Raw genomic sequence first — 25,186 nt, 5'->3', positions numbered from 1 at the left:
AAGCCAAAAGTCGAAAGGGGCAAGGAACCCAAACACTATCAGGTGACAAAATGGTGATTTCGACGCAGGCTGCATCACAGTTTAGTGTGAAACATATAGGACTGTGTGTCTACAAGTAGCTGGAGTTATTAATCTCATTTAAATACTATCTAAAATCAGGTTTACATTTGTGGCTAACTAGAATGTGAGTGACCTTTAATGCATTTCCAGAAATAAAGTAACAAATTATAACAAATTGCTGAGTTATAATATAATTAAATGCATCTATAAACAGGGTTGTCACTGGATTGAGATATTGTTTTATTAGATTAGATTTTAAGATTTTATAATATATGTTTTATTAAAGTGAAAGTGTAGTAAAAACATCATTAACCCAATTGTTTTGCCTTTCTATCAGACTTAAGTTCTCTGTGTTCTCCTTCCTCTCACTTGATGAGTTGAATAAGATCTCCGTCTTTTATCATCTCTCTAAAATGATAAGTAAAGATATATGAGGACATTAGACATTATACTGACTGCTAAACTGGATGACTCGACAAAGTCAACGCTCCTCGCCTGATGAACTTCTCTTCCGGAAACTGTTTCCGAGGAAGATCACACGTGAGGGCTATTAATCTATGCGGGTGAAATATTCCAGAGAAATATTTTTTTGTATAAATATTTTACAGGAAGTCTATACTACAATTTTTTTTTTCAGAATAATAATAATAATAATAAAATAAAAAAAAACACTTGCCATGCCTGTAACCACAGCACTTGGTACGTGTTGCACAATACCACGTGTTACCGCTTCCGTGTCCTAACGTCCTAATCACATACCACGAGAAAATAACAAAGGGTGCTAATATACACGCACAATGTTATATATATATATATATATATATATATATATATATATATATATGTATGTATGTATATATTATACCTAACCTTTAACTCCATACCGACAACCTTGATAGTCAGACCATGAAAATATAAATATAAATAAATATACATTGTGTTTGGGACGCTGTGAGCATGGAGACTGTAGTTTACACCTGAAATGCAGTTTTACTGTATCTGTAATTCACTATATTGCAAATCTTCAGTTGCACTACATTGTACTGCAGTTTAACTGCTGTTGATCTTTAATGAACTGTAGTTGTATACTTCATTATCCTGCAAATCTCCAGTTATACTTCATTGTATTGCAGTTATACTACTTTGCACTGCAGTTGTACTTGAATGTACTGCAGTTATCTTTTGTAAGGGATGTTGACTGATATTACAGGAAATGTTCCTTTTGATGTTAGTCTTGCTAATTTTAATATTCATTGAATGGCTTATTATAGTTATTTAAGGAATTCAACTCATCACACACCAGTATGTAGCCTAACAACTTTTTTTTCTTGCTAATTTGTACCTATCTGTCTGAATCGTGGAATTCGTGACAATTCACAGTCACAGCATGTTCTTTCCTCCGTGAGCCGCGATTGGCTGCTTAGCACTTAAGCCACCTCTTTTCTGTGACGTTTAACTTTGGTTATATCCCCACGTGGAACTCTGTTGTTCTCACATCGCACGAGTGTCTACGGAGTCACGACTGAGAATTTAACTTGAAGCGGAAGTTTTTCGTACGTTTTTATTTTAGCCGTTTTGCGCTGTCTACATTGTAAAACCTCAATCGGATACAATGAAGTACATCATTGGAATAGGGGGGTAAGTGGCTTTTACAGTAATATTAGTTTTATAATTACAGTCCATCCTTGTAGCTTTAAACATTTTAAAATGAAGATAATATATTATAGGCTACAAGTAGAAATGTATTACTTTCTTACCGTGTTTTCTTCTCATTTATGACGAGGATGGGTTTTTAGAGAATTCCGAGCTTTGAAGCGTACAAGGTTTTGAGCGGGAGATTTAAAATTGTAAGGGCGCCGAAAATTCTTTGTTTTTGTAACGGACATTCGCGCCTTAATATAGTCATCTATTAATTTTATTTTCTATATGAAGTATAACAGTTTTTAAATATTTTTTTTTCTTGTTGAAAAAATGTGTTCGTGATTGTAATGAGTGCCTCGCCACCACAAAGGAAGAACTATTAAAGAAATGGTTACTTAAAAGACGTCGAAAGTTGCTGTGTTTAATACATTTTTTAGAGTTTATTTAATAATGAAGTAGTTTGTTTTGAACACGTGGATTACTAACAACAATGTAAACCTGGGGATATTTGTTGTCATGAACCAGCTGAAGGTAGAAAGGAACTGAGGATCATCCCGCCATTTTTACTTGAATAAATTTTTCATGTAACGTTAAACGATTAAACAAACTTAAAATAGGTTTATAAATGACATATATACAGTCGTTGTGCTTTTGACTCCTTTCTGCTCGGGTTTATCTTTTTAACCTTCCTTTTTTATTTTTTAGTGTGACTAATGGTGGTAAAACCACCCTGACGAACAGCTTAATAAAAGCCTTACCAAACTGCTGTGTGGTTCACCAGGATGACTTTTTCAAGGTGAGTTCAGCTAAATTTAATATATTTTTATTTTATATATTTCTAGTTATTTGGGTTTTGGCAAAAATAAAATAAAAAAGGATTCCTTTGGATAAAAAAAAACTAGCTGCATTCTTCCCCCCAGTCTTTTCATCTTTAGGTTAGTATTTCAATAATAGGTTGGGCTTTTTATTATTATATATTTTATTTCTTGTGCTATTTTAATGGTAGCTTTCTGTTCTTGCCTGTTGTAGTACTACATGCATGGACTAAAGAAGTAACTTTAAAAAAAAAAAGTTCCAGTAATGACTCTTGCTTTTCCTCTGTTTTATTTGAATAACTTTAACTTAGCTTCTTGTATTAGGCTGTGATATCAGGGTCTGTGTATATAACATGTGAGAACTCAAAAGTGCTGATCCAAAATCAGCTTCCTCCCATCTGTCGAGTTGTATTCATCAGGTTATGATGGCCGAGACCTGATTCTAGATCAGCAGTCTGGCTCAAATAGACATGACGGCATTTGCTGCAGTGTTTTACTGGTCACTGTTATTTCAGCCGCCGGATCTGATAGCAGTCGGAGAGGATGGCTTTAAACAGTGGGATGGTAAGAATATAAACAGTAGAAGAGTAATAACTCCTCATTCTACGCATCGCCCTCCCATAAAAGATTTTACACTCCCTCTCAACCCATTCTCTCTGTGTGGCTTTGCTACAAGTGAAATTAAAATTCATGTTCCATTTTCGGGTTTCAGTCTTGAGCTAAAAGCCGTTGTTCTGCTTTTGTAGTGATCACAGCTTTGGATATGGAGGCCATGGTGAACACTGTCAAGGGCTGGATGGAAAACCCAATCAAATTCGCCCGTTCTCACGGCATCCAGGTGACCCCAGCCACAGAGATGGACGACCCTGAGAGCCAAGTGCACATACTCATTGTAGAAGGATTTCTGCTCTACAACTACAAGTGAGTGACCTGGTTAACTTTTGGTGGGATGAACTGCATCAATGGCAAAGATTAGTTTCTTTGAAAGTTTGGTGACGTACTCAACGCATCTGTAGGAAGGGACCATCGGGGCACACATGCTGTTCATGTGACGCTCTGCATTGGCGTAGATAAGATGCACTGAGCAATTGGTGCGCACATGCAACTTCACATGCTGATTTCTGAGCCGGCTATGTAGAAGTGCTGTAATCAGTAAAAGACTTCACTCGTAGTTTCAGAGATGGTGTTCTTTTTAAGGTTATGACCTTTTTATCTTTTCTTTTTATCCAAACAGGCCTTTGCTGGAATTCTTTGACAAATCATATTACATAACCATCCCATATGAGGAGTGCAAGTCAAGGAGAAGGTGTGGTGGAATTTCAATCCTACACTCATGATTTGTGCTAAATACGAGTAGCTGAAATAATTTTGTATTTATTTATTTCAGAACCAGGCAATACACCGTCCCCGACCCTCCTGGGCTCTTTGACGGTCACGTGTGGCCCATGTACCTGAGACACAGAAGTGACATGGAGAACTGTGGTTTGCCGATCGGTACAGTCCTTCAGACACTTGATTTTGTACTAAAACCACACCATTTTAGATAAATACTCATTTGGTGTCATGTCTACTTTAACAGAATACTTGGACGGCTTGAAAACGAAAGATGAAATCTACAATCAGGTTCACGAAGACATCCACAACACACTCCTGAATCGTTCATAGGTAAAAGATAAAAATTAAAATCCATATGTTTACTGGAATAATGATATTTGTTTATGTGTCATATTAAATGAACTTGTTTTGTTCTTTGTCTTTCAGCAATGGGAGGTTGCAACTGATCATCTGTACAATATATTGTAAATATCAATCTTACTTGAAGTGGCCTTTTGTTTTTTTGTTTTTAAACAAACTGATTTGTAAATAGTTTGACCAGAATCTAACTTAAATACCTGTGGAGGAATTTTTTTGCATTACCATTTTTTGGACCGTGTCCATATTTTAATTCATTTTTTAAAAAATTTTGCCATTGTCTTTCAAAGCACTCATTGGAAATAGTCTGTTAACCACAAAAAAAACTGAATTGTTTTTGTACCTGTGTACCAATAAACATTGTGCTTTGACTTCTTTACATTTGTCAGTCTTTGCATTAGACTTTGCATTTTACACCCATAAAGACCATTCTTTAATCTTCAATTTATTTTACTATGTAATCTTTTTTAACTTCCAATTAAAATGCTTGTTTTTATCATACTTATTTAAAAATGAGTCCTTTTGTATATGTTATCCACTGTGAGAATTTCTGTTTTAATTGAGTAAACAAGGGGAATTTAGAGTTATAAAATGTGAATGTGTACTTCAAGACAAGAGCTGAATGTCATGCTAAATTTCTACAAGACATTTGACTATTAAGTAACCATTTACTAACGTTCATGGTTTTCCCCTTCTAATGGTCTTGAAATGAAAAATAACATTCCTGGGAATATTTTTTTTCTCTCTCCTAAATTAGCTTGCAGTTAATCCATAGGTTATTTGTACAAAAACAACTTTTAAATGCATTCAGTAATCTCCATGATCAAATAATCATCCTTTCCACTCCCAACACAAGTTCCAGCTCAGCCCTGCTATTTATCTCTGTGTGCAATAAAGCCTATGCTGACGTTCAACCTGCATGAAAACAAACATTGTCTAGACATGTTCCTGAATAAACCTTGAGCTCATGTTTTAAACCGTTGAATGTGCCTATGTGCTTTTAAATAGTGTCCCTTTCTCATATGACAAATGCCTACACATTCACTTTGAATATTTGTGCAATGAAATAAGTGGAAAGGGAAAGTGAAGCCATTCATTGCTATCATGAGCAATCGTCGTCATTGGGAATTTGAGTGGTTTAAACATTTCGTAGGGCAGATTTTCTTGGGAAAATGGCATGAATGAGATGTTCACATCATTTAAGATTTATTGGTAAAGAAATAACTATATTGTTCACATTACCAGTAATAACCCTTATGCAATAGAAATAATCTCACTCCCTCAAGCAGTAAAACCAATCACATGCAATGATCTGCAATAAAGAAAAACTAGAAAACAAATAGGCTACAGGATTTTCTTGGTGTTTTTTGGTCAAATAACTATGCCCTTGTAATTAAAGTGGCACCACATTTAGTTATTTTGTAAATGTGAGGTGTGCCTGTTGGTGTATATTTATAACTTCATTAGGAAAAAAGAAAGAGAAACGCCTCCTAACATACCGCCTTCATCTGTACCTGAGCTTATTTAACAGCTTTTGGGAGCCTGAAGTACTGCACTTGCACATGCATCCTGCTCGCATATGAATCATTTTAAAATGACAAAACATTCATTTATTGTGTTCTTCTCAATCCACCTGTGCATCCTGGTGTGTTTGAGCATCACACAGCACCACGGACCCTGGAGACACAGGGTTAAGTGGGAAACTAATGGACAGGTTTACAGTTTACTGAGCACCGGTTCTCAGTATCTCACACCTTTTTCTGCAAAACGGAATGCGAGGTTTTTACTGACAAGACAAATGCCAATATTCTCAAGCAGGATTTTCATGGGACATCTTGCAAATACTAAGATACACAGAGTTGGGCATGTGGTGCATTCAAACTCTGTGCCAGAGGACAGTCTTGGTACGGATGCAAGACCCTACATGATGTCTGGTTACACATCTCACGTGAGGATTAATAACCAGATGCCTTTGCATGCACCAGCACTTTCTTCTGACGAAGCACTGCGTCCCCAGTCCATCCAATATGGGACAACTACACTGGAAGCTTCAAGGAGTTCAAGACGCCATAATTTAGTTACCAGCACACCAGTGCCCAAACGAGCATCAGCTACTGGAAAACCACCCACTATCAGTTCTCAGAAGAATCCACTTCCTCAACTTTCCACTTTGACTGGGGGTAAAACTGCTAACAAATCTAAACTTTCGACAAGAACCAGTCCAGCTGCACCTCCAGCAACTGTTAACAACAGAACTAGAGTAAATCCTCCTCTCCAGGCTGAGGGAAGAAGACGAGGTGACGGTATGACTGGCGATGAACCAGTGAATCCTCAAATAAACTCTTTTCACTATAACCTGCTCCCGCATGGACGTGTCGATCGATCTCCTCAGAGAGAAACGGGTCATGGTACAAGCTATTTTCATAACGGTAAGACAACATTTTAAGCTTTTTAGTCAAAGTCCAAGTTACAATGACTTACAGAGCACTTGACCGTCTTCCCTGATAGCACACATACGTCACGGAGACATCTATTTGCCGTTTGTTTATATGATAAAACTGATCATACTGTTTGTACACAGCGGTGAAGTTATCAGACATTTTTCAGACGTACGAGTGCTATCAGTGTTCATAGGACTGTTAAATGGCGCACACTTTTATTATTATTAATCATTGCACTAATTAAGAGCCTAATTATTAAGTTCTACGAATATCTTCCAGGTCTGCCTGATCTCATTCCCGATCCATACTATATCCAAGCAGCATCTTATATCCAGAGAGTTCAGATGTACACATTAAGATGTGCTGCCGAAGAGAACTGCCTCTCCAGGTACTGACTCCATTTGGGAACCAAACCACAACATCAGTAAAGAATTAAAACCGTTCAACCGTTTTAAGTAGAATATTTGCCTTTTTTTTCTAAAGTTCGGCGTACAGCTCAAGAGTGAGGGACCTTGATTACAGAGTGCTTCTCAGATTTCCTCAAAGGGTCAAAAATCAAGGCACAGCAGACTTTCTCCCGGTGAAAGCACATCATCAGTGGGAATGGCACAGCTGCCATCAGTAGGTTTCTACAACACTCACCTATCAGCATTCACCTTGTTTCTACAGAAAGGTAGAAGTATTGATTTATACTTTACCAGTTCACACAAGAATGATAACTATGGAGGCAGCTATAATGCTAAATATATTCCCTGAAAGCCCAGGTACATCATGCCTTCGTTTATTTGACATATTTTTGAGTGTTTGCTCATCGGAAATACGTCTATAAGACGTTTCCTATCAGATGTCAAAAAGACGTTTAGAAGACATCTTTAAGATGTTTATGATTTAGAATGCATGCAAAACTGAGATCTTCAAGACGTCTATCAGAAGTTTGTACACAGCAGATGCTTTCCAGATCTTTAACAGACATCTTGCATATTTCTCAAATGCTTTGCACCTTAAAATTAATTCACAATATACATTTTTGAACACCCACCCCGGGGATCGAACATTTGCATGGCTAACAACAGAAAATAGTATAGTACAAAAAACACTCTTCTATTAATATATTGATAACAAAGTGGTTGTATTACTTTGTTTTTGTCCTAAAGACATTATCACAGCATGGATGCCTTCAGCAATTACGACCTCCTGGACGCCTCCACGGGCAGAACGGTGGCCGAGGGACATAAAGCCAGTTTCTGTCTGGAGGACACCAGCTGTGATCCAGGTGTGAGGAGAAGATACGCCTGCACAGCTCACACACAGGTCTGGAGGATCAAGTGACTCTTATTTTTCTACAATTAAGTCATTTTATCAGCCGGTTTAGAACTACGGTCTGTTTTGGAGCAGGGATTGGGCCCAGGCTGCTATGACACCTACCATGCCAACATCGACTGTCAGTGGATTGATATTACAGATGTTTCTCCTGGAGATTATATTCTAAAGGTGAGTTATCAGTTAGTCATTCCAGTATTTCGAGTTAGAAACACCTTTTGAAAGTATGTGAACCTTTGACAGGTAACCGTGAACCCAGGTTTCCAGGTGCAGGAGTCTGATTTCTCCAATAATGTTGTTAGATGTGACATCAGATACACTGGGTCGTATGTCCAAGCATATAACTGCAGAATCACAGGGTGAGTAAATATATATATATATTGATTCAGAAGTCTCTTTATCACACTTTAATGGTGTTGGTTTATTCAACAGATTCTGATCCGGTTTTCTCCATCCAAACATCAAGTGGTGCTCTGAATTGAAAAAAATAAATAAAATAATAATAATCACATTGTAATGGATAGATTAAGCATTAACTTTATTTATTTTTACTTATTTAAATTAATGTTCTCTGCAAACACTTTTCTTGCAAAGTTATTGACATATTTAGAAAATGTTTAATAAGTGGCAATAATGCAATACTATGCTTTTTTTATTCATGAACCTTTTGTAATTTAATAAAGTATTAATTTACATATTTCATTTAAATCTTGCTTTATATTTCTATAATTTGGTGTAAACGTTGGTGTTACAGTTTTAGAAAAACTCAAGGAAATAACGTTAACAACGGGTATGTTTTGTTCAAAGAATACTAAAAATAAAGTTGAGCGCTCAGCCAGATTTTATGGTCCATTCATGGGAACCACTGGTTCATATATATTCATAGTTTTCTGAAGTGATTCTGTTTGAGGCTCATATGAAAATGGTAAATGGTAAAATAAACATAGAAACCAGAGTCCTGAAAGTTCAGTTTGCTCAAGACCTCCAACATGCTGATAGTCTCTGGAAACGTTCCCTTCTGCTTGAACATTTAACACCTAACACAAGAGAGAGAAATGTCCGAGCCATCGTGGACAGGAAAACATTCATATGAGAGCTGAATTCAGAAGGAAACTGTGTCACGTTTGACTGTGGAGACGAGTACTATTGGATGTTTTGAAATGAGCCACAACCTGAGTGGCTGGGAAACTTGTTTAATATGTTAATTAAACTGAAAAAGCCCACAAGCGGGTTACTGTACAGTAAATCATAGACAAGGCACCTATTGAGAAGTGTTACACTGTAAAAGGGTTGCTGTAAATTTTACAGTAACTTACTGGCAGCTGGATGCCAGTAACTTACTGTAAAATAGTTTACAGTATCATTACTGTAATTCCATGTACAGTAATAATAATGCATACTGTATTACTATTTACAGTATGAGTACTGTATTTTTCAATTACAGTACAAGTACTGTATTTTAATATGCAGTAATAATACTGTATATTGTATTATTATTTACAGTACAAGTACTGTATTTTTATTTACAGTACTAGAATTGATTTCATATTACTCAGACTTTTTTTGTAGAAATGTGTCTAGCTTCATTTGCTTCATTGTTACAAAATTAATAAAATTTTAATCTACATGTCACTGGTAAGGTTGCAATAAAGTTGGATGAAACTGATCTAATCGCAGCAGTCAAAGTTTTATTTAATATAGAACTCAAAATACTCAGAAAACAAAGCAACAAAACCAAACACAGAGTATAAAAAGACGAACCAATTAATGAAATTAACAACAGGTGTAACTGATGTTTAACGAATGAAAAACCACTAGCTGTAAACTATACGTTTTTTAATCCCCCAAAAATGCATAAGTTCTCATGAACATTTGTCATTAAAATGTGCTGTTTCATTGTTTAACTATTTCATTATTTAACATTTACTTTAAAAAGTACATTCTACAAATGTGTTTGAATTAATTCTGTGTATCTGTAACATGGCTAAAAATTTCTGAAAAACATTCTGAAAAGCAGAACAAATTAAACAGTAAAAACATGTTTTAGTCGTGTTTTCTTTCAATAATTTGGCCAATCGAATTCAACAAGCTCTCTGATGAAAGATGTCACAAGAGGATTCAGGCTGGCGATTTTTCTCTGCACCCTTTTTCCAGATGCCCGGCTGATCTGTGATTTTGATTTTGTGATTTAGGCATTTGGTGCCATCAGGGTTTATTCTCAGAATGAACCTGCAAGCACAAGAAAAGACACATTTATCAAACCACTGATTTCCCAACAGTCATAACATGGTGCTGTATGCAGTTTTATGTTAATAAAAGCAATATGTACTATATAAATAAATAAATAATTATACATTGTAGACAGATTATGAACAGATTAGACAGATTATCATGAACCTTTGTGAGGTTGCAATTAAAATGAGGGACACTTTTTAGTGATTATAAAGAGACAGCTCTTTGCGTGCTTTCTGCCATGCCAAATCAAACATAGTAGTCTATTTTTGCTTTTCTGTTTAAATTAACAGTGGTTTGGGAATTTAGATAATTTATTGGGAATGTTGATGCTGGGATGTGATGTCTCTAGGCTCTGGTTCTCAAAATTTTTAGAGTAGTACCCCCTGAGGCTTTTAACATCCATCTGCGTAACCCCTCTCTGCAGTTACACCTTTTTCACTAAGGGTCAATATTTGCTCCTAATATTTGCTTTTTTTACATTTACAAATACTTTTATAAAATAAATAATGCTTTAAATAAAAAATATAAAAAATTCAATAGAGAAATATGCAATGATGGTAAAAACAAAGTGATGCTTTAAATATTAAATTAAAACCCCCAGTACGTCGCAACAAGTCACTATCTTTATTTGTGAGGCATTCATTCATTCAGTAAGGAAGCAAATGGCTGTAATTGATCAATGAATCATTGAATTATTGGCTCTCTTAATTTATTCAAAGCCGCAGATTCATTCACAAACACTACTGTGTGGTGCTGTTCTGCAGTAGCTTTCGTTGGAGCTATTTTTTGTATCGAAAAATACTGACTATTACTGTGTTTAAAATGAACATCACTTAATATTAATACCTTTTGTTTGTTGAACTGTTGTATAAATCAATGTCACATTAGCAATCAAGTGGATATTCGTGTTAAACACAGGAACTCACACAGGGAATGTTTTTGTATTGAAGAGATTTTGAATCTTAAATCGTCAGTAGGGTTGCCACCTTCAATACAGAAAAATAAGGGTAAATCACAACTTAAAACATGTTTTCATAAAAATATTAATTGCTAATGAACTTTAGTAATTGTATAAGGTGGCGTGAACACAGATTTTGGATAAAATATTTGTCACTGTTTGCAGACAGTAACACCATCCAAACAGTGAAACCACATAATAAATAACTGATCTACAAACATTTCTAAATTCATGTAAAACACACAATTATTGTTATTTTCTTTTTATTTTTGGTAAGTTAATCTATTTTATATAGTCTATTCTTAATTGTACTGTAGCCTATTGAAGAATGCAATTGTTTAAATTAGTTAAGTTGTTTATTTGCTTCACATAGGCACTGTATTTTAATTATTAAATATATCTCTCTTATCTCTTATTAAAATAATGCTTATGTGTCTGACTGTACACCTTAACCATAATAAACAAATCGGTAAAACTTTAAAATGTGTTTAAAAAATAATCTGGAGCAGCTTCCACCATTCTTTCAAATCGACTCTCTGCCAAGAGACCCGCCCTCCACTGACTCTGATTGGCTGTGAACCTGAAACAAACCAATCAATCCAATGATGGCAGTGAGTATTACCCAATCAGGGGCAGAATCGGACGAGTCTTCACAGAATGCCGGTGGGATGATCTGCATGAGATGCTGCATTGAAGACAACTCGGAAAATACGGGACAAACCACGTCCAGTATTGATTCAAAATGGGACGCGCTATTTTATTCTCAAATGCAGGGACGATTCCGTATTTCAAGGGACGGATGGCAACCCTATAAGTCAGTCAAGTCAAAATTTATATATGAAAAGCTCTTTTCCAAAACATGATGAATGCCATAAAAAAAAAAAATTGTAATTTTGCAATGTTTTGTAATTTTGCTGTGTACTGACCCTATTTGCTGCTCCATCAACGTTTCTTGCCAAATCGCTATATTTCCATGTGTAAAATGTACTGCAAGATGCAGGTTCTTTCCAAACCGCGATAAGCGCTGAACCTATTTTTAGCCTAAATGCGATATATCCTCAGTACTAATCAGAATTATCTTTCTCTCTTCACGCTCTCACCCTTGAATCACTCGCACATATCGCGCCAGACGCTCAGTTCGCCTCATTCGCGCGTCCGTACCGTGCTAAACGCCTCGCGCCGCAGGACCTCCAGATGCACGTAAACGGCGTCTTTGCATTGACTTAAAGGGATAGTTCACCCAAAAATGTAAATTATGTAATTAATAACTCACCCTCATTTTGTTCCAAACCCTTGAGACCTCAGTTTATCTTTGGAACATAGTTTAAGATATTTTAGATTAAGGCAGTGAGCTCTCAGTCTATCCATTGAAGCAGAAAGGTAAGAAAAACATCATCAAAGTAGTCCGTGTGACATCAGAGGGTCAGTTAGAATTTTTTTAAGCATCTAAAATACTTTTTGGTCCAAAAATAGCAAAAACTACGACTTTATTCAGCATTGTCTTCTCTTCGGTGTCTGTTGTGAGAGAGTTCAAAACAAAGCAGTTTAGTGGAAAAAAAAAGACCATTAGACAGCTGCAGCTCATTCAAAACCTGCCAGGATTCTGAGTAGAACCAGAAAATCTGAGCATATCACACCAGTCCTCAGGTCCTTAAACTGGCTTCCAGTTACATTTAGGATTGATTTTTAAGTACTTTTACTCGTATATAAGTAACTAAATAACCTAGGACCAAAATATATTGCACATATGTTCACTGAATATAAGCCTAACAGACCACTCAGATCATTAGGATCGAGTCAGTTAGAAATACCAAGGGTTCACACAAAACAACTGCCGTCTGCCTTTAGTTACTATGCTGCCCGCAGTTGGAATCAGCTTCCAGAAGAGATCAGATGTGCTAAAACACTAGGCACATTTAAATCTAGACTCAAAACTCATCTGTTTAGCTGTGCATTTATTGAATGAGCACTGTGCAATGTCCGAACTGATTGCACTATATTTTCACAGTTTTTTTATTCTATTTTATGTAAAATCAATAAATTAATTTTAAAACATCTTCAGTTCTCTCTTCACAGCAGTTCAGTCAGTGTACTGTTTGAGTGCATGCATTACTCCGGGATTTTGGTTTGTTTGAACTCAGAGGGAGTGTCAGCCACATTAAAAAAGTGAACAGCTTTAGTCATTTGTGGATTATGCATACTGGAACCATTTAAAAGATTCAGTTCGATCTGGTGAACTGGTTCAGAAAGATCTGGTTACATCGAATGATTCATTCGCGAACCGGATATCACAAACTGCTTTGTTTTAATTTCTCTCTCACAACAGACACGTAAGAGAAGACAATGCTGAATAAAGTCATAGTTTTTGTTATTTTTGGACCAAAATGCATATTCGATGCTTCAGAATATTCTAACTGACCCTCTGATGTCACATGGACTACTTTGATGATGTTTTTCTTACCTTTCTGGACATGGACAGTATACACACAGCTTCAATGGAGGGACTGAGAGCTCTCGGACTAAATCTAAGATATCTCTGTGTTCTGAAGATAAAAGGAGGTCTCACGGGTTTGGAACGACATGAGGGTAAGTTATTAATTACATAATTTAGATTTTTGGGTGAACTATCCCTTTAACACGAAAATCACTTGCGCCAGACGCTCTTTTCGCATTTGGTGTGAACGCCACTCACTCACATACACAATGTTATGTCATGATGTGTATTTAAAGTTGAAAATGGATATTTTACTTGTTTAAAATGTGCTAGAGAAAGACATATGACTACTACACTCAAGTCTTTTGCAGTGTCTCACACGCATCAAATTAAAATTATTGTTTTTAATTTTAATTTTAATGTTTTTTGAGCAGAAAGTCAACATATCGTCCCCTTGGAATTATAAGGTTCTATCTGCGTTCTGAGCAGTTCTGAGATATTGAGCTTTAAATTTTTGGAATCCATGTAGAAAGCACCTTTTATTTTCTAAATAAAAAGTTCCAAAATGTACATAACTTAAAAAAAAAACTACATCATATAATGTAAAGAAGTGGCCACAGAATAAAAATATGTAAATAAGTAAATTTTGACAAAAATGTCAGATAGAACCTTATAATTCCAAGGGTACGATATTACAAAGATTTCTGAAGAATCAAGTGACACTGAAGAATGGAGTAATGAAAAAAGGAATACATAACATTTTAAAATATATTTCAATACAAAACAGTTATTTTAAATTGCAATCATATTTAAAAATATGACTGTGTTTCTGATCAAATAAATGCAGCCTAAAAGCTTTAGGATAAGAGCTTGTGATGTACAGCCTGGTTGGATTGGCTGCTGCCTAAAATAATTAAACATAATTTACCACTTTATTTACAAAATATTAATCTTCAACACATGTTCACAAGAGCACCGCGATGCATGCATGTTGTGTTGACACAAGAGCAGACGTTCAGTCAGCTCTCGGGTATCTGTCTGCTGGTAGATGTTGACCAACTTTAATCTCATCCATAGTATCAATTAAAAAAGCTTTTTAATAGACTTACCAAGTGCAATCAGTCTTGGGGTACTGGGCAGAGAGAGGCTTCTCTCTCCATCTGCTGGAGTTGCAGTGACCTAAAAGTAGAGCAATTAACATAAGGTTGGGAGAAATTAATTACATATATAGAGAACATACTTGCATCTTGTTTTAAAATACTTCTCAATGTGCTTTATAAGCATATGTCACTCTGTGATATCTTTGTCTGCCTATCTTGCAAAATAGAAGTTTGATCATAAATGATGATGAAAATTAAAGTGTACCTCAAATGCATGACATATGAATACAAAAACAGTAATAGTCTTTTAGAAATGTCTTAAGAAACTATAATCCTGCGATCTCTTACATCCTCCAGTAAATGTGGGTCATCTGATCTGTGTGTCTTTGCATCAATGTACTGTGCTTTGACTGACTCAAGGGCTCAAAAGTGCTTTGAGGGTCTCATTTACTGGAACATCCTGCAAAAAGCAGTCCTTTCCTTTGGAATTTTTACCTGTATACACCTGTTCAGGTGCCACATAATTAAAATTCCTCTTGAAATATGTCTTCTGTCAAAAATGTTTCTTTAAAATGGTAAATGGACTGCATTTATATAGCGCTTTCAACAGACCACATGGCCATCCAAAGCGCTTTACAAGTTGCCTCACACTCACCCATCCACTCACTCATTCATACACCGACGGCGGTGTCTGCCATTCAAGGTGCCATCCAGCTCGTCGGATGCTCGTCTTTATCATTGCAATTATCATCAACCTCAGAATGCACAACAATGTCATCATGGATGTCACTGTCATGTCTACAGTTTGATGCATCAGCATCTATTATTACAGGGTTCTCCAAAGATTCTCTGTGTTTTCTGCTTATGTGAGATGTGAAAGATGATTTTACATGAAAATGTTTTTCACAGTTGGGAAAGGGGCAGGTAACGTTTTCCCCATCTCTTATATGCCAATTTAAATGGTCGCAGAAGCTAGGAAAATTTGGGGATGTACAGTATGCTCGCATCCCACAACCTGACAAATCACAGGATCCGTTTGAGCAGGTCTGCAGTTAACCTTATTTGGTTGTGTGTGCTTACGAAGCATGTGTGACTTTAGTGCAGACAGAATCTGAAAACTACAAGGAAAAGTCGGCAAACCACCATTGAACCTAAAATTAGACAGGTTCCTATGCATTATGATATACGGTGGTAAAATCTGTAATGCGTTCGCACAGATAACTTGCAGTGTTCGCACACAAAACTGCGCAACCATCTTGACTGCTGCTTTTTTAAACAGTATGTTAAAGATAGAAATGACAGTTTTCAGATTATGTTAACGTTTAATATAAGAGTCAACGTTGGTATAATAATCACCAGCTTTTCCTCATTGAATTATTGTTAGCTTACCAGTTTCTTCAGATGACGGTAACCGCCAGAAAAGAACTCCAAGCAACTCCAAACCTCCGACGTTCCGCGGTTCTAACAGCAAAAAACTAAATGAAAACGAAATATTCGCTTCAAAATACTGTTATACAACCTCCGTCTTTAGTGTTGCCTCACGTTTTCTTTTTGTACTTCAAGATAGTTTGCTGTTAACGTAAAGTTTCCACAGAGTCCTCCTGCTTAGCTAATTTACATTAAAGAGGCAGAGGAGCATTTAAAAAAAGCTTATTTTGTTTCTGTGTCACTAAATATCAGTCAATGTAAACTTTATTCACCCCGTTTAAGTTGTCATAATGATAACGGCAGTAACAATTGTAACATTACCTCAGGCCTTGACAAACAGGCAGAAAAAAAGTCTTGACTACAGGAATATTGTCCTCACAACTCACTCAATTTGCAACACTGGTTCGTGTTAGGTTGCTGTTAATAAGTGACTGCATTTGAAAATATCTAGGTTTTAAATAAAATAATTACAGAAACAATACTAACCTTTTTGTTGAGTGTTTCCTCAGTTGTCCCAACCAACCGAAAAAAAAACCGTTGAAAAGAAGTCTCCGTTGTCATTGGTCAGTTTTTCGCGGGCATTGTCGCTACTGTAAATCGATTTACAGTAGAGAATAATTACAGTACTAAACTTATATTTTCCCATAATCCTTTGCTATTTACAGTATTATACTGTTGGCACATTTAACAGTATTATACTGTACATATTACAGTAAAATACTGTTCAAATTACAAAAATCCGTTACAGTGTAGTCTCAGGAAAACATTAAAGAAACAAAGACCTGGGCCTCTTGCTAACTGTCGTAGCATTAAAGGCATGCATTTTGTTGAAATATTTACCCTTAAGAATTGAAGTGCATATCTTTAACAAAGTAAAAAAATCTAATCAGAACATCTAATGCTTCAAAAGTATAAGATATTTAAAGGGATAGTTCACCCAATAATTAATATTCTGTCATTAATTGCTCACCTTCATGTCGTTCTAAATCTGTAAGACCTTTAACTATCTTCGTTACACAAATTAAGATGTTTTCGGTGAAATCCGAGAGCTTTCTGACACTGCATAGACAGCAACACCACTACCACGTGCAAGGCCCAGAAAGGTAGTAAAGACATCATTAAAACAGTCCATGTGACATCAGTGGTTCAACCTGAATTTTATGAAGCTACAAGAATACTTTTTGTACAAAAAATAATGACTTTATTTAACTATTTATTTTCTTCTGTGTCAGTCATGCATCCGTCGTGGTACGTGGAACTGACATGGAAGGGAAGAAATTGAATAGTCATTATTTTTGTTTTCTTTGTGCATAAAAAGTATTCATGACATGACGGTTGAACTACTGATGTCACATGGACTATTTTAATAATGTCCTTACTACCTTTCTGGACATTGAATGTAGTATTTCACTTGCTGGGTCAGAAAGCTCTTGGATTTCATCAAAAATATCTTTATTTCTTTTTTTCTGTTCCGAAGATGAACGAAGGTCTTATTGGTTTGGAACAACATGAGGGAGAGTAATTAATAACCGACTTTTAATTTTTGGGCGAACTGTCCCTTTAATGCTTCAACTGTTCATGCAACATTCAAACGTACAGTGTGACAGTGGAATTTCTATTTGACGGTACAGTAATAATGCTATTTTTGTATATTCCAAAAGCCATGTCATTAAAACTTTTTTCATAAAATTTCATACATTTGTATGTGCATAACCTTTAGCATCCACATTCTTTTTTTGGGCCAATCTAAGGTGTAGAAATGAGCTGTTATTCTACTCCAGTCCACTAGAAGCTTAACACCTATGAACACACAGCTGTTCCATCCTATGAAGAACACACAGGAAGAGTCAGTACTGGGGTCTTTTCATTCACAAAATCAGCACAGACCTCTTATCTAGAAAGCATCATAGCAAGTAAGGATCTCTTAAACTCGTGTGTAAAGCTCCTGCTGCTGTCGGTGGTGTTGTGCGCGGCACGCGCCTCTGCTGACAAGACCAAAACCCTCGACTTCGATGTCAAACCTGGAGGAGTTGTGCAGACTTTCTCTGCTAAACTTGTGAGTAAAGCTCCTTAATATTTTTGCAACGAATAAAAAAAAATTTCGTATTAGAAAGTAGCTATATTAATCCCATGCTGTACTTCGTATGTGTTAAAATGCGTCTAACTTATATTACACTCGTATAGTAATGAATGCATGCAGTGTTTGGGAAATCCACCCGTCATTTTCTTATTGGACTGTCGGGGATCTCTGACGTTCACTGCGCCCCTAGCGACACGGCTTGATTTTTTACATTTAAAGGAATAGTTTAGTAAAAAAAAAAAAAAAAAAGAAAAAAAGAAATTACATTATTGACTCACCTGCATGTTATTTGGAGACCGTGTGACTTAATTTCTTCTGTGAAACCCCCAAAGTCTCCGTGCTGCTCTTTCCTAATGAATGAAATTGAATGGAGATGTACGAGCCAAAAAGGCTACGTCCTGATGTAGTCCATTTCACCTGTGTTTATAAAACTGGGTCCCAAACGACGCACACATACACTATTTACTCGACCATGTAACGTTAGTGTATGAATTATATCTGAATTATATACATTTATTTTATCATTCATAATCAGAGTCTGATAGCCCCTCCCCATTCGCTACGCAATTCGAACTTGTGACAGTTGAAGTGTCCAACGTTCCACACGTTTTTTTTTTTAATGTTGTTAAGTGCATCATCCGGGTGTTTAACGTGCACTTATTCTTTTGGAATTTTCAGTGTGAACGCACTACTCCCCAAACGTCATAGAATAGCGCATTAGTATTTGATTTGGAATGCACCTTAAGTCTTAGCCATTCGAGTTCTTTTTGTGAGGGACACACCAAAATATTGCTCTGTAAATTAGCCCCCAAATCAAATCTCATATAGCACGTGTACATCACTGAGATGTCTATTTGACATCTGCAAGGCATATTTTAAGTGTCTCAATATCTCTATAGCACATTTCCTATCAGATGTCAAATAGGCGTTTATAAAATGTCTTTAAGATCTGTATGATCTAGAATGTATGTAAAATTAGTAAAAACTAATGCAGAGTTCCGTTTAGTCTGAGAAATTTACATAGTACGAAGGCCAAAGCTTGGCATTGTCAACCTCTTCATCTATTTATAGTGATCTCTTTCTTGGTTTTTGTTTTAGAAAAAGTATAAATGTACCTTCACGTATGCTTGTCAAGGAGGAACCAACGAGGTAAGACATATTTTCTGTTAATTATAAGCTAAATGTATAAACCGTTCAAAAAAGCAGTCAGTGCAAAAACAAATCTTTTATTTCGTAGCACATTATTATTACATATATATCGATCATGTTTGCCCAGAAGTTTGTTATTCTATTTTCAAAGATAAAATGTGGAAATTAAAAGTTGCTTTTAATTGCTGGCACTAATGACCAGGAAATTGTAGCAATTATGCGCTGTTGTAAAACGTCCTGATTTCATAGAATACTGCGTAGTTTCAGATTTTAATGCGAACCCTTTGTGCTTCAATTTCCTCTAGCAATGGCAAATGAGCGTTGGATTGAGTGACGATGACCAGATGTTTTCCTGTTCAGTCTGGAGGTAACTTTCAAAACAGTGTTATATTGGTTTTTGGTGGTTCTTCTTTAATATGCAATACCAAAAATGAGGTTTACTCGGAAATTCAAGCAAATCTAATCTCGGTTTTCTGTGTTTTCAAACATTGTTGTGTAATTTTGAGATGAAATAGGGAATGATATAGATTTTTCTCTGTCACTTTTTTTTCATGATAGGCCCCAAGGGAAGTCATACTTGTTTTTTACCCAGTTCAAAGCTGAGCTAAAAGGAGCCAAGATTGAGTATGCCACTGCATATGTAAGTATCATTTAACTTTAGCTATCCTTCATGACCTGACACCACATCAACTGAGTGAAACATTCAGCAATCCATAGAATATATGATTCAATCTGAATTAATACGTTTTTTTTTTTACCAAGAATATTCAAATAATAACTTTTTATTTGTGTGCTTTGCTCATACAAATAATTGACACAGGTTTCTGAAGATCTTGTTTAAAATTTGTCCTTACTTGTGAAATTGACATTTGCTGCCGATCAAACCTTGATTCAGGTTCCTAACGCTCATCGCTCTCAGATCAAAAGCAGGCAGCCCTTTTTTTACAGGTGTTGCATAACAAGACTTGGTGAAAACGTCTTTATCTTCAGATTGTATTGAAGTTCTCAGTAGCGGGATGACTGTGATATCATTGGTGGCCTTGTTCCTTGTGTAAATGTTTAAAACAAGCGCTCCATAGACTCCATGTCTCTTTTTGTTTTCTCAGTGAGGATCTCTTTGTTATTCAGCCCACTCCTCTAGGCTTCTCTTTCAATGTCTTCATTCTCTCTCTTTTTCTTCTTCTCAGTCCCAGACGGCCGTGGGTGGACAGAGGGATGTTGCTTTGAAGGAAGAAGAGTACAATGTGTCCGAGTCTTCAGGTGAGTCTGCATATTCCTACTCTCAGCAAGGTTGACACAGCAATGGGGAAAAAGCATGGAAATGGTGTTAAAATGGTGTTTTCCAGGTTTGAAAAAGTCTGTGTTGGCAATTTCAATAATGAATATCAATGTTTCTAATCAAGCACATCTTTATTTTCTGTCAATCAGTGACCCACAGAGAAGGGAAATTCCATTCTGAGCTTTCCAAGCTCACTGTCATTGGTCGGACACGGCATGATGAACTCTGATTGGCCGATCTGAAAGAGGATTGTCCCATCACTCAAGGACATATATTTAACAGCTATGGACACTCTGGCACTTAAATAAGTCAAGCCAAGGGATGGGAAGTAATGAAAAAAAAAAAAAATTCCTGTGATAGAAAATTCTACAGGGATTTCCTCTAGAGGCATCATTACATTAAGTACTGGACTGATCATCTAAGGGAGGTACATGAAAAGTCTATTACCGGACAATGTACATTCATTCAAATTTGTGAGGTGATATGAAGGCTTCTTTAAATTAAGTTCAGAGCAGTAGATCGATTTCTATTCCTGGCAGCATTTATGGGTTTAGGGTTTCAGCCTGACTTTGACTTCATACCTGCAAATCTGATTATCATGAGCGCATTCATGCTCATACTTACTTTCTTAAGATGGTGTAATGGCACGCTTGTAGAGAATTTCCACTAAATCTTTGGGGTATGTCAGAGTCCTTTGATTATTTCTGTGGTGAAGGAAAAGACAGAAAAACTGTTACTTGAGTCCCTTTTTCCCAATCTAGCTTTATTCGGAGTACTGTAATTTTTAATAAATCTGTTTTCAGAACTTTTTTGGTTTGACTTCTTGTATTGTTTTTCACTAAAATGTGTTTGAAAAAAATCTGCAGAAAATCCTTCTACATGCAGATTCGTCTACTTAGCTCCACAAATTTAGATATGAGCATCTGCACAGTTGCATAATTCTCTTTGTCAGCAGGCTTGAAAATTAATGTCTTGAACCAAAACCGTGACATTTTACCTACATTAGAATCTGTGCCATTTAAACTTTCAAAGAAAATGTCAAATGCCAGAAAATACAATATGCTGTCCTACATCTTTAAAAAAGCTTGAAATGAGCATTGCAGTACACATGTAAAAGTACCTTTGACCCATTTTATTTTCAGTACCAGTTCCAGAATACTAAGTACTGTCGCATTGTGATTTTGTTAAAATATACTCAGGATGTGTATCTGAGAACACCATATTGCCAAGGCACAAACACTAGACTAGAGTTAGTAAAGCAATAAAAGAATAATCCTTTAACAGATGAGGGTTGCCGGGAGATTGGAATTGTGATTGCGTCCCACTCCAGATGTCATCTAAGGCTAGAAATAATCTCCCGCTACCTTTGGCTTGCCTCTGATGAATAATATTTCTAAGAAGTGGTCCCTAGTCACTCTCTAGATGTTTTAGTAGACCTTAAGAGAAAATGTTTTACATGGTTCACCTGCGGTCTAAGAGACTTTCCGTTCAATAAATTGCTAGACTTGAGTCATCAGGTCTAGTAAAGACCAAACTTACCACAAAGGTACCTGTAACACGGTACACCATGTAGAGAGTGTAATGCTCCACATTGTACCCAGAAGCCACGGTCTACTTAAACAATGGTTGAGAGCAGTTTCCGTCTAAAGGGGTAAGATGGCGTCTTCTGACCCTTGTCTTTTGCTTTAGGATTCACTCTTCTTGTTGTGCTGGGGTAGGGATAAGGAGGAGGCTTCTGGCTCCTAAGCCTTGAAGCAGTCCCTGATACATCTCTTTGAGGAATGACCCAATTCCTGAGTTGATCCCTGTTTTTGACCGGCATCATGCAGCTCTTGATCTTTTATGGGATATGCTGGGGGGTGCCACAGATGGAGTTGGTGTTTTGAGGGATGACTTGTCAGAGCAGACGCCTTGAGATAATCCCACTCTAGTGTCTATCCTTCCTTTGAAAGTGTTCCTTGGTTCTTCGTTGCCCATATCTATGTCGGCCGTCAACAGGTCTATCTTCTGGACAACCTGAATTCCAGGGGGAAGTCAAAACATTGTTTTGCTTTAATGCAAATAGAAATGTACTACATGATGTTTTTAGTGGCAATAGGCTAGTTTAAAAGAATATGAAACCGTGGTAGAAAGCTAAGAGCAAACAGCTGGTCTTTTTTGACTTAAAACCACCGGCCCAATGTTGAATAAATTTAATAAATCAGCGGATCAGACCAATCCTGCATTAAAGTTTCACTCTCCCCTCGCAGAAGAGAAATTGCCCCATGTGCAATAAATTCAGGGGCCTCTATAAACAGTTTTCATTCTTGATAAAAAGATTAATATTTAAAGCAAAATTAATGGTCGGTTTGTTATCTAATTAAGAGTATCCGGCAGTTGATGGATAGTAAAGAGTTTGGGATTTAACTCAACAGAACATTTAAACGCCGCCCTCATTATGAGAAACATCTGTTAATATTCCCAAGTGCTAAATAAGTTTTTACCTCCTTCATTTCCAGATGTATCTCTTTCAAGCCATGTAGAACCTCCTCGAGATTCACAACGACTCTTTGGATCTGGTCCCGAATTGCTCTTTGCGAGTGCTTAGAGCTGAAAGCGTAAGACCCTCTTCCTGGTCCACTGAGATCCCCTTGGGTGACCTTTGCTTTACTCTTAAGGTGGTTCGAATTGGTCTTGTTGACATCTTTGGTAGTCAGCATAGCTTCATGCACCAGACTAGGTCCGTTAAATTCTTGCATGACACGTCCTAGGCACCTACTTAAAGTCCCCTGTCCGTTAGAAGTGCAAAGTTCTGCATTTTTATTAAAGGTCGAATTGTGAGCACCACTTGAGTCCATCCAGTCCGATGCATGTTTTTCTGTAAACAGGGCCCCTCGCACAGAGCCTGAATTGTTGCTTCCGTTGCACAAACAGGCGCTCCACAGTTTCCATGACCTCTGAACTGTGTTGGCGCGTCCTGAGCACACTTCCTCAAGAAGGGGTGTGGCTCGATCTGATGACGGTGGACCACAAAGCTGCATTCTCTCAAGCCTGTAGTTTCACAGAGACGCTGTTATGCTGCAGGTCCTTCCCTGGAGGCCGATTCCAATGCATGCTGGTTAACTCTGTCTGACAAATCTGGCCAGTCACGTCTAGCCGTGCATGACCCCACTGATTAGCTAAATGTTTCTTGGCAGTACATCCATTGAGGGGGAATTCTGTTGCTTTGGTCCACAGGTGTTCGTTACTTGGTCCCCAGTCCCAAAATAGGCAAGGATGTCCGCTTGAGGCCTTTGATTTCCATTTTGTAGTTGGTCTGAAGTGGTGGGGTGAATGCATTGCTCCCCGACTCTTTTTGTCTTGGAGAACATTCTGCGACCCAAGAAGGGGACTCTCGAGAGGACGTGTCCCTTCTTTAAGTGTACCGGCTTTGTCATAACCAGGAGATGTTTTTCTCATCTGTCCTGTCTTTAAACTTTCTCTTGCATGTTGCTTTACTCTGACCCCCACCTTGTGGAGTGTTGTTTCCTCCCGCAGATGTTATCCCGGTGTGTTTTCTTCCTCTGGACCCTTGCCCTTCTTTCTTTCTTACCTCACTTCGCTCCTGTAGTCCTCTCGTTGGCATTGGGCCTCCGTTTTCCACCCTCTCCCTCAAACTCCCTGCATTTCTGTTTCATGGCTGTTGCTTGCTTCCTGCCTTTGATTCCCTCCCCGTCCCCTCTCTCTTGCTCACTCGCTCTCACTGCGCTGCCTCCCTTTCTGGTTAATTCTTCCTCCCACTCCCTCTCACAGCTTTTCCTCTCTCCCTTTCGTTTACCTACTTGCAGGAACTCGTCGTACCTCAATCAGTGAAGGGGGTCGTGGTGGGGAAGTTTAATCCAGTGCTGATGCTGTGTGTCCATGTATGTTCCCAGCCTCGGGACTGAACTGATTACTCCAGATTTGCCTCAGTACGCTATAATTACTCCCAGGATTTTATAGCAGGAGGCCAGGGGAGGCACACTCCCCCTCTAGTGCTTTATGGGGCAGCCCAGGCAGAGCTAGTCCCTAAAAAAAACGCATGAGGAATATGACTTTTAAAATTAATAACCTGGCACGCTGCAGCATTAAAATACTTCTTCATGCTTTCTGAGACTGTTCTCAGAAAGTGCACATACTCAAGTTTTAATTTTACATTTAGAGCAATTCAATTGCATTTTTAAATGTATTAGTAACAGTTTTATGAGCTATATAATGACCTATAGAAAAATGCAATCAATTAAATTAAATTAATTGGAAAGTCAGTGTACATATTTTTCACAGTTTTAAGTATTTCTTTGTTGGTGTTAATTCTTGTTGGTGTTTATTATCCAAACTCATTATATATTCCCAGAAAAAACATCTATCAACCTGGTAACATGACCATGCAATATAGAAACAGATTTAGGCTTAGGTGTTCTCACACATAACATATCTTTATCTAAAAAAAATAAAAATAATATAGCCTCTTGTCAAGAGATTTTCATCAATGTTTTGTTATTCAAAAGGGTTTTTACTTTGTCATCATCTTGTTTTTGTCTGTGGAAAATATTTGTT

General features: G+C 37.0%; 3 protein-coding genes across 5 annotated transcripts; all 3 read left to right on the top strand.

Moving 5' to 3' along the window:
- The first annotated feature begins 1,541 nt into the window (after positions 1-1,541).
- On the top strand, positions 1,542-4,353 carry LOC113087086 (nicotinamide riboside kinase 2-like). Of its 2 annotated transcripts, XM_026255554.1 has the most exons (8): positions 1,542-1,698; positions 2,407-2,497; positions 3,032-3,080; positions 3,263-3,437; positions 3,751-3,822; positions 3,904-4,010; positions 4,096-4,181; positions 4,278-4,353. In XM_026255554.1, the coding sequence occupies exons 1-7, from the start codon at positions 1,673-1,675 to the stop codon at positions 4,179-4,181; spliced, it is 606 nt and encodes a 201-aa protein (XP_026111339.1). In that variant the 5' UTR covers positions 1,542-1,672; the 3' UTR covers positions 4,278-4,353. The 2 variants fall into 2 exon arrangements, with proteins under 2 accessions (XP_026111339.1, XP_026111341.1); XM_026255556.1 differs by lacking the exon at positions 3,032-3,080 and having other exon boundaries at positions 1,683-1,698.
- A 352-nt stretch (positions 4,354-4,705) lies between these two features.
- LOC113087085 (protein-lysine 6-oxidase-like) lies at positions 4,706-8,440 on the top strand. Of its 2 annotated transcripts, XM_026255553.1 has the most exons (7): positions 6,393-6,637; positions 6,929-7,037; positions 7,133-7,270; positions 7,804-7,960; positions 8,045-8,140; positions 8,213-8,328; positions 8,402-8,440. In XM_026255553.1, the coding sequence occupies exons 1-7, from the start codon at positions 6,514-6,516 to the stop codon at positions 8,406-8,408; spliced, it is 747 nt and encodes a 248-aa protein (XP_026111338.1). In that variant the 5' UTR covers positions 6,393-6,513; the 3' UTR covers positions 8,409-8,440. The 2 variants fall into 2 exon arrangements, with proteins under 2 accessions (XP_026111337.1, XP_026111338.1); XM_026255552.1 differs by lacking the exon at positions 8,402-8,440 and having other exon boundaries at positions 4,706-6,637; positions 8,213-8,332.
- Positions 8,441-17,452: 9,012 nt separating this feature from the next.
- LOC113087087 (myeloid-derived growth factor-like) lies at positions 17,453-21,441 on the top strand. The gene is made up of 7 exons (XM_026255557.1): positions 17,453-17,458; positions 17,914-18,180; positions 19,303-19,353; positions 19,659-19,720; positions 19,912-19,993; positions 20,541-20,613; positions 20,782-21,441. Exons 1-7 carry the CDS (start codon positions 17,453-17,455, stop codon positions 20,859-20,861), a joined length of 621 nt encoding a protein of 206 aa, XP_026111342.1. The 3' UTR covers positions 20,862-21,441.
- Positions 21,442-25,186: the final 3,745 nt, after the last annotated feature.

This window comes from Carassius auratus, unplaced genomic scaffold (assembly GCF_003368295.1).
Source record: "Carassius auratus strain Wakin unplaced genomic scaffold, ASM336829v1 scaf_tig00044525, whole genome shotgun sequence".
Lineage (NCBI taxonomy): Eukaryota > Metazoa > Chordata > Actinopteri > Cypriniformes > Cyprinidae > Carassius > Carassius auratus.
Note: the sequence above shows the minus strand (reverse complement) of the source record. Positions and strands in the feature narration are given on the sequence as shown.